The sequence below is a fragment of the Scylla paramamosain genome, chromosome 18 (genome assembly GCF_035594125.1).
Source record: "Scylla paramamosain isolate STU-SP2022 chromosome 18, ASM3559412v1, whole genome shotgun sequence".
Classification (NCBI taxonomy): Eukaryota; Metazoa; Arthropoda; class Malacostraca; order Decapoda; family Portunidae; genus Scylla; species Scylla paramamosain.
The window spans coordinates 10,480,188-10,489,649 of record NC_087168.1 but is presented as its reverse complement, the minus strand read 5'-3'; the positions used below and the strand labels follow the sequence as shown (position 1 = coordinate 10,489,649).

At 40.7% G+C, this 9,462-nt stretch overlaps 1 protein-coding gene across 2 annotated transcripts in view; it reads right to left on the bottom strand.

Annotated features, from left to right (window-relative positions):
- The window catches only part of LOC135109090 (potassium channel subfamily K member 1-like), a 27,571-nt gene extending 26,583 nt beyond the window's left edge, over nt 1-988 (bottom strand). For both annotated transcript variants that reach the window (XM_064020153.1, XM_064020152.1), the window contains exon 1: nt 575-988. In XM_064020153.1, the coding sequence (XP_063876223.1) occupies nt 575-716 (142 nt within the window). In that variant the 5' untranslated portion in view covers nt 717-988. The remainder of the gene's footprint in view (nt 1-574) is intronic.
- Between the last annotated feature and the right edge of the window lie 8,474 nt (nt 989-9,462).

Below are 9,462 nucleotides of genomic sequence, written 5' to 3'. Positions count from 1 at the left end.
GATTTCATTTCCCCATAAACGGGTCGCGGGATGTCTGATGTGAACTTTCTCCAACTTTCCACTGACGCTCAGAGCCAGATCTTTCTAGGCTTACACAATTTCTTATCAAAAATACATGTTTAGTTGAGAAACAAAAAGAATCTATTGAGCTTTCTTCGTCTACTTTTCCTTTTTCTTCTTCATCTTTTTTTTTTTCAACACTTCACATTTTTTCAGCTCAAAATAATCCTTACTCTTTTAAAGTTAAATAAAACATTTGGAAAACAAGTAAATTAATTTAATTAATTAAAACAAAAATTATATGAATATGTGCAATTTCAATATATCCATCAGTTTATTTGGCGGGATATACACGTAAGGATTATTCATGGACTGCTACCACTCAGATAACTACAGTACATTCCATAAGAACACTTTTGCTGAGAAAAAAAATTATAATAATTCTTTGTATGTAGATGCGAATACAGCATGTCTGCATTCGGTTTTATTATTATTATTATTATTATTATTATTATTATTATTATTATTATTATTATTATTATGTTGAGAAATACAGTATAGCGTGTATGCCTACCTTTAAGGCGCGTCCATTCCGGAGGCTCCGTGATGTGCACCCTGTCCACCACCTCATACTCCAGAAACTTGAATATAAGTCCCCCGAACACCAGGAACAACGTGTACGCGACGCACAGCACCAGGGAGTTGACTGATGCCATCTTTCCGGCACTGGTTATTTGCACTTAGCCACTAATCTTTGATATTACCAGTCCCATGTAATCTGCACTGACTGGAATAGCGGTGTTTTTATCATTTCAAAGCTATATAAGTTATAGCTCGAACATGTATAATGCAGAGGTTCTTAGTGCATGTATAGCGCCGTACCTGACAGTTTCAATAGGCTGTTCATGTTCACAAACAGTATGTGGTGTCAGGGAGTTGCCAGCCTCACGCACCGCCACTCCACACTGGACTGACTCTCACAACTGGTGGCGGGAGTCACTACTCGCCCCTAAGCACCGCGCTCCCCGCCGCAACTCGCCTCCCCCACTCCCCCCGAGTAAGACAACGCACGCTCATGACGTGCATGTGGTGTTTTTGTCACCACGCATCACGAACTCTTTCAAGGCAAAACTACCGCTCATATCCTCAAGTGCTCAGGGGATAAGGTAGGCTACTTTATGACAGCACTTGTAGTATATGCATGAAATTAATGACTGTTCCATTTGATTAGAAATTAGGCATATTAAATTAAGATTTTTTTTCTTTACCTGAGACAAAAGCTAGATAGAATCGCACTTGTTTCTAATTGCAACAAAGTCATTAATTAACCACATCATATACCTGTGAAGTTATAGGCAAAATGGAGAATCAAGTAAATTAAGAGTTGAATTTGCTGAAGGGATTTTTTTATTTTTCATATAGATACAAAGTGAGTTCAATCACAGTTAATCGTTATTTCAAAAACAAAAAATATGAATTGACTTAACAGAATGCCAATGAATATATAAGCAAAATGGATGAGGTGAAGTAATAGCCAGAATAGATACTGCGAAGTTAGAAACAAAGATGAAGTGAAGCCACAGAAAAGAATAGCAAAGGTGAAGTCATGTGCAAAAAAGATAATAGGTACATGGAAGATGAGCGCCCGACAACAAGGTAGAAGCAAGGTGACCCCCCCCGCAATGCTAGCCACTCCCCATTTATCCTCTATTAATACTAACAGCCCGCGCCTCTTCCCGTTGACAAATGAGATGCACATGTTCCCTGCTTGCTGTGATATGACTGAAAAAAAAATCCTCCTGTCCTTGATGTTGATTTTAAATAAGGCATAACTGACAGGCAAATTGCACCTGAGTCCACACCTAGGCAGGGTTGCTGGGCCGCTTGTCTCCCACGCATTGTATAGCGCGACTTGCTGCACTTCTGCCCACCTGCTTCGCACCTCAGCCCACTCATGCTGAGGAATGTTATCAAACACACACATCTCTCTCTCTCTCTCTCTCTCTCTCTCTCTCTCTCTCTCTCTCTCTCTCTCTCTTGATCTCTAGCTTATCTTTACTTTTACCTTTCAACCAGAAATTACTTTTAAAAATGCAATTAATAACGTGCCATCCACCTTTCGAGTAGTAATATGAAGCGAGGTATTGACGTAGCCTACTTATGTTACATAAACTACTTGCAACCAACCATCAAACCAGCATAGCAATACTGATTGATCATTATGATGCACGGAGGAGACGACCTTCCCGCGAGGAGGGGAAGGACGTCTGGCAATGTTTTGAAGCAAGTAAGACTAAACAACAACAGAAGGCAACCACCACAAGGTGAAATGGAAACGTTTGGTAACCTGCGTCAAGGAGAGCTTTATGACCGGTCTGCCTGGCGCCTCCCCGTGACAGTAAGGTCCCCCCATTCCCCAAGGTCCAACAAGATTCCACTTACCATTCCAGAAGGTCCCTCCCGCTTTCTAGAGGTTCGTCTGTATGCCGTTTGGAACACCCACAGCATAACCTATGACTCCCCACCACTCGGTTCCTTCACTCTACCCCTTTCGAAAGCTTTGTAGTATCGCAGAATAGTGAATATATAGATCAATGAAAGGGATGGCAAGTGAAAGTGAGGAAGAGGATTATAAGAAAGGAATATACTATGTATGTCAGTTTCTTTGTGTGCTTTACTTTATACGGTTCTTATGATATCAAGTAATGATCTTCCTCCTCCTCTTCATCATCATCATCATCATCATCATCATCATCATCATCATCATCATCATCATCATTATCATCATCGTCGTCGTTGTCGTCGTTGTCGTCGTCATCAATATCATCACTTTCATTTATTCTTTTCTTGCAATATAGTCAGTCAAAAGCATCTGAACGAAACAAAGAAGGAAGAGTAACTTTTGAGGATTAGACAACGTTCATGAAACCCTCCGAATAAATGAAAATAAAATTACCATAAATCAGACTCAGATTATTGTCATCTTCCAATATTTATAGCTTTGTTTTCCTTCAATCCCTCACTGTGCCATTAGCCTTCAAATTTATCCCTATGACAATTTTTATTATTAAAGAAACCAATTAATTAATTAATTAATTTAAAAAAAAACACCAGTGCCCTCGGCTGCCCAACACGTCACACAATGTGCGAACCTCGTTCAGTCCCTCTCGTTCATTCCTCATGCAATCTTTCTCTGGCCCTCACGAACACGTATCTCAGAGGCCACGAGTATGCTGTCAGTTCTTGTAATAGAAGAAACTCACTGGCTTTATGCAGCTGACTATGTAAGTACAGTACGTGCGGAAAATTTGTTCATTGTGTTCTCACCACTCCGCTGTCGCTGTAGTTGCTGATAAATTATAATCTCCAGAGATCAGAGCAGGCTGGCCGGCGTATTGTAAGCTATTTTGCTTATCGAAAAATATTATCGTCAAATGTATTGACATTGCCTTACGTCAGCCAGCTGTTCTTTTTTTTTTTTTTTCGTAAAGCTTTGCAGACTTTAGAGATATCTTGAAGCCAGGATGATGTCAGTGAAAACACACACACACACACACACACACACACACACACACACACACACACACACACACACACACACACACACACACTGCCGCTCCCTTATTGTACAAACCAGATTCTTCTCTTACCAAGATCTGAAATCTGTACTCTCGTGTTGTTCGGCTGTGGAACATACTTTTATAATGTGGCCGTTTCAGATCTAATGTCCTTTAAATAACGTCTAGACTACCCACTGAACGGCTTTCCCAACAACGCCCTCGCTGAGTGTGGCTCATTGCATATATCTCACACCATGGCAGGCAGGGCTGGCGAAAGGATTGGTTCAACCATGAAGGTATTTAATACCTCCATGACTTCAACTGTCACCAAGTTACCACGGTCATCAAGTGAGGTGGCCCCGTAAGGCTTCATCTCTCTTGGGTTTAATTAAATCTGTGAGGTAAGACATCTTTATATATACTCGTATATATATATATATATATATATATATATATATATATATATATATATATATATATATATATATATATATATATATATATATATATATATATATATATATATATATATATATATATATATATATATATATATATATATATATATATATATAAAGTGTAAAATACTTCGCCAAGAGCACTCACAGCCCATACACAAAATTGTCTCAGCCTCAAGCATCACAAGTGGCCTCGCAGCTTGATTTTTCGACAATGGAGCTCTTGTGGCAAGCGGACGCACATCAATAGGTCAGAACTCTTTAACAGCTTGTCTAATAAGTGCCACGAAAGCCTGTGACTACTCCCACTTTATTCAACTGTGATTGTACGCGGTCGATCTAGCAGTCACACCAACGCAGGCTTTGGTAATCTTCTCTAGATACATACAACTTCTCCTTTTCACGAGAATAGTGTGTACTCGGATTTCGTGACAAAAAAAAAGAAAGGAAAACAATAAATAAATTATATATATATATATATATATATATATATATATATATATATATATATATATATATATATATATATATATATATATATATATATATATATATATATATATATATATATATATATATATATATATATATATATATTTTTTTTTTTTTTTTTTTTTTTTTTTTTTTTTTTTTGTAGGAAGGATACTGGCCAAGGGCAACAAAAATCTAATAAAAAAAATGCCCACTGAAATGCCAGTCCCATAAAAGGGTCAAAGCAGTGGTCAAAAATTGGTGGATAAGTGTCTTGAAACCTCCCTCTTGAAGGAATTCAGGTCATAGGAAGGTGGAAATCCAGAAGCAGGCAGGAAGTTCCAGAGTTTAGCAGAGAAAGGGATGAATGATTGAGAATGCTGGTTAACTCTTGCGTTAGAGAGGTGGACAGAATAGGGGTGAGAGAAAGAAGAAAGTTTTGTGCAGCGAGGCCGCGGAAGGAGGGGAGGCATGCAGTTAGCAAGATCAGAAGAGCAGTTAGCATGAAAATAGCGGTAGAAGACAGCTAGATATGCAACATTGCGGCGGTGAGAGAGAAGCTGAAGACAGTCAGTTAGAGGAGAGGAGTTGATGAGACGAAAAGCTTTTGATTCCACCCTGTCTAGAAGAGCAGTATGAGTGGAACCCCCCCAGACATGTGAAGCATACTCCATACATGGACGGATAAGGCCCTTGTACAGAGTTAGCTGCTGGGGGGGTGAGAAAAACTGGCGGAGACGTCTCAGAACACCTAACTTCATAGAAGCTGTTTTAGCTAGAGATGAGATGTGAAGTTTCCAGTTCAGATTATAAGTAAAGGACAGACCGAGGATGTTCAGTGTAGAAGAGGGGGACAGTTGAGTGTCATTGAAGAAGAGGGGATAGTTGTCTGGAAGGTTGTGTCGAGTTGATAGATGGAGGAATTGAGTTTTTGAGGCATTGAACAATACCAAGTTTGCTCTGCCCCAATCAGAAATTTTAGAAAGATCAGAAGTCAGGCGTTCTGTGGCTTCCCTGCGTGATATGTTTACCTCCTGAAGGGTTGGACGTCTATGAAAAGACGTGGAAAAGTGCAGGGTGGTATCATCAGCGTAGGAGTGGATAGGACAAGAAGTTTGGTTTAGAAGATCATTAATGAATAATAAGAAGGGAGTGGGTAACAGGACATAACCCTGAGGAACACCACTGTTCATAGAATTAGGAGAAGAACAGTGACCGTCTACCACAGCAGCAATAGAACGGTCAGAAAGGAAACTGAGATGAAGTTACAGAGAGAAGGATAGAAACCGTAGGAGGGTAGTTTGGAAATCAAAGCTTTGTGCCAGACTCTATCAAAGGCTTTTGATATGTCCAAGGCAACAGCAAAAGTTTCACCAAAATCTCTAAAAGAGGATGACCAAGACTCAGTAAGGAAAGCCAGAAGATCACCAGTAGAGCGGCCTTGACGGAACCCATACTGGCGATCAGATAGAAGGTTGTGAAGTGATAGATGTTTAAGAATCTTCCTGTTGAGGATAGATTCAAAAACTTTAGATAAGCAGGAAATTAAAGCAATAGGACGGTAGTTTGAGGGATTAGAGCGGTCACCCTTTTTAGGAACAGGTTGAATGTAGGCAAACTTCCAGCAAGAAGGAAAGGTAGATGTTGACAGACAGAGCTGAAAGAGTTTGACTAGGCAAAGTGCAAGCACAGAGGTACAGTTTCGGAGAACAATAGGAGGGACCCCATCAGGTCCATAAGCCTTCCGAGGGTTTAGGCCAGCGAGGGCATGGAAAACATCATTGCGAAGAATTTTAATAGGTGGCATGAAGTAGTCAGAGGGTGGAGGAGAGGGAGGAACAAGCCCAGAATCGTCCAAGGTAAAGTTTTTAGCAAAGGTTTGGGCAAAGAGTTCAGCTTTAGAAATAGATGTGATAGCAGTGGTGCCATCTGGTTGAAGTAGAGGAGGGAAAGAAGAAGAAGCAAAGTTATTGGAGATATTTTTGGCTAGATGCCAGAAATCACGAGGGGAGTTAGATCTTGAAAGGTTTTGACATTTTCTGTTAATGAAGGAGTTTTTGGCTAGTTGGAGAACAGACTTGGCATGGTTCCGGGCAGAAATATAAAGTGCATGAGATTCTGGTGATGGAAGGCTTAAGTACCTTTTGTGGGCCACCTCTCTATCACGTATAGCACGAGAACAAGCTGTGTTAAACCAAGTTTTAGAATGTTTAGGACGAGAAAAAGAGTGAGGAATGTACGCCTCCATGCCAGACACTATCACCTCTGTTATGCGCTCAGCGCACAAAGACGGGTCTCTGACACGGAAGCAGTAGTCATTCCAAGGAAAATCTGCAAAATACCTCCTCAGGTCCCCCCAACTAGCAGAGCCAAAACGCCAGAGGCACCTTCGCTTAGGGGGATCCTGAGGAGGGATTGGAGTGATAGGACAAGATAAAGATATGAGATTGTGATCGGAGGAGCCCAACGGAGAAGAAAGGGTAACAGCATAAGCAGAAGGATTAGAGGTCAGGAAAAGGTCAAGAATGTTGGGCGTATCTCCAAGACGGTCAGGAATACGAGTAGGGTGTTGCACCAATTGCTCTAGGTCATGGAGGATAGCAAAGTTGTAGGCTAGTTCACCAGGATGGTCAGTTAAGGGAGAGGAAAGCCAAAGCTGGTGGTGAACATTGAAGTCTCCAAGAATGGAGATCTCTGCAAAAGGGAAGAGGGTCAGAATGTGCTCCACTTTGGAAGTTAAGTAGTCAAAGAATTTCTTATAGTCAGAGGAGTTAGGAGAGAGGTATACAGCACAGATAAATTTAGTATGAGAGTGACTCTGTAGTCGTAGCCAGATGATGGAAAACTCGGAAGATTCAAGAGCGTGGGCACGAGAGCAGGTTAAGTCACTGCGCACGTAAACGCAGCATCCAGCTTTGGATCGAAAATGAGGATAGAGAAAGTAGGAGGGAACAGAAAAGGGGCTACTGTCAGTTGCCTCAGACACCTGAGTTTCTGTGAGGGAAAGAAGATGAGGTTTAGAAGAGGAGAGGTGGTGTTCTACAGATTGAAAATTAGATCTTAGACCGCGAATGTTGCAGAAGTTAATGAAGAAAAAGTTGAGGGGGGGTGTCAAGACACTTAGGGTCGTCGACAGAAAGGCAGTCCGACCTGGGGACATTTATGGTCCCCTCCCCAGATGGGGACTCCGAGGCTGGTGTAGGAGTCGCCATGATGATTTTAAAATTTTTGGGTGAAGGGTGTGTGTGTTATTAGGTGCTTGTAGTTTTGTGTGGAGGAAGAGAGTTGTCTTTAGAGGGCAGGCTGTGACTGCCCCCTTGTGTTGTGAGACAGAAAGGGAAACGTTCAGTGAGGTCACAGCTGGGTTTAATGATAAGTTCACAGCACCCCCTGAACAGTGCTTTAGACCTCACTGGGAGTAATTATCGTTTCGACAGGTGTCTACTGCCTCCTCCTACTATATATATATATATATATATATATATATATATATATATATATATATATATATATATATATATATATATATATATATATATATATATATATATATATATATTTCATAGCTTTAGAGTTATTCAGATAAGTTTTCATTATGATCCGTAAGAACAGACGACTCCGCATCAATAAGGTATCGTGTAATAAAAGATAAACATAGAATATGAAGCATAATAATTATTTAGCGCAAGTGTTTTGCTTTGCGACGAGTTAGTAAAATTTATCAGATCAAGAAAATGCGTATATGAAAATATAGGATTATAAAATTCCAACAAATATCTTGTTGCCTGACTTGTGCAATGTCGTAAGTTTGCACAATGGCTCAATATACCTGCTGTTTTTGCAACTGTCCACCCTTCCTTGAGCGACAAGACTTAGAATGTTAATGAACGCAATATTAGGTATATTATTGAAACGTACCCCCATTAGCAGGCAAGGGGGGCCTCATACTGTTGCGGGGTTCGGGGCGTATGTGTCGGGGAGAAGGACTTTGCCTGGGCGGCTGGGAACGGCTGCGGCTCTGACTCACTCTGTCAATCTCAGTGAGAACAGCTACACAGAGCAGGGAGAGGAAAACACACTTCTTATGTTCATGTATTACACGACAGTACACAAGTCACCGTGCAATATAATTATGACACTCAGGCAGGCACAGGGGCTACAGGCACTCATATCGTCATAGTCATTCACACGCAGATTTTATTCCCAGGGACTCAACTCGCTTTTCCTGGTTTCCTTCCTCACACGTCTTATCACGTCGCGGTCTCTATACTATCTCTCTGTTCCTCAGTGCCACAGGGTCCCTCACACTTTGCCTCCCAAGTCATCACCTCTGCCAGGTGACACTTAACTACACCTATTCTAGCTTGCAAGATATAAGTACGATTCATGCAGATGATCAATACTGGTAAGGATAATTGCTACTTATGCTATACATACACTCACACTCACAGAACTACAGTTAAACAGTACCGCATAACAATTATTCCATGGTTAGCTAACTATGATGCACACAAACACCCTCATGACCCCAGGCTTATGTCAGCAATCCTTCCATTAGTGCTGAAGATAACGTCGCCAACCTCTGGACGGGTAACACAACGCCGCTAGCGTGAGTACATATGAGTACTCATATGTACTCACTCATGTACTCATATGAAGCTACCACACACAGTACGAGTATAATCATGTGCTCGCCTAGCTGTAGGGTTACTATATATACGCATTCGTAACATTATAACAATTTGTAGTCATATCATTGTCCAATAAACAAAGCTAAGGGGCTACAAAGCGCATTATCTATGGATCATTTTATACTAAAAAAAAATAAAATAAAATAAAAAAACTTCCTCTGTTTTATTTGTTTTCTTATAATTTGCAATATTTTGTGTGGTTCTGATGCACTGTATGTCCAACTCCAGGGTCATTGAATGGAAGCCCCAGAGCAGTAACCCACATTTTCCACATGATCGTGG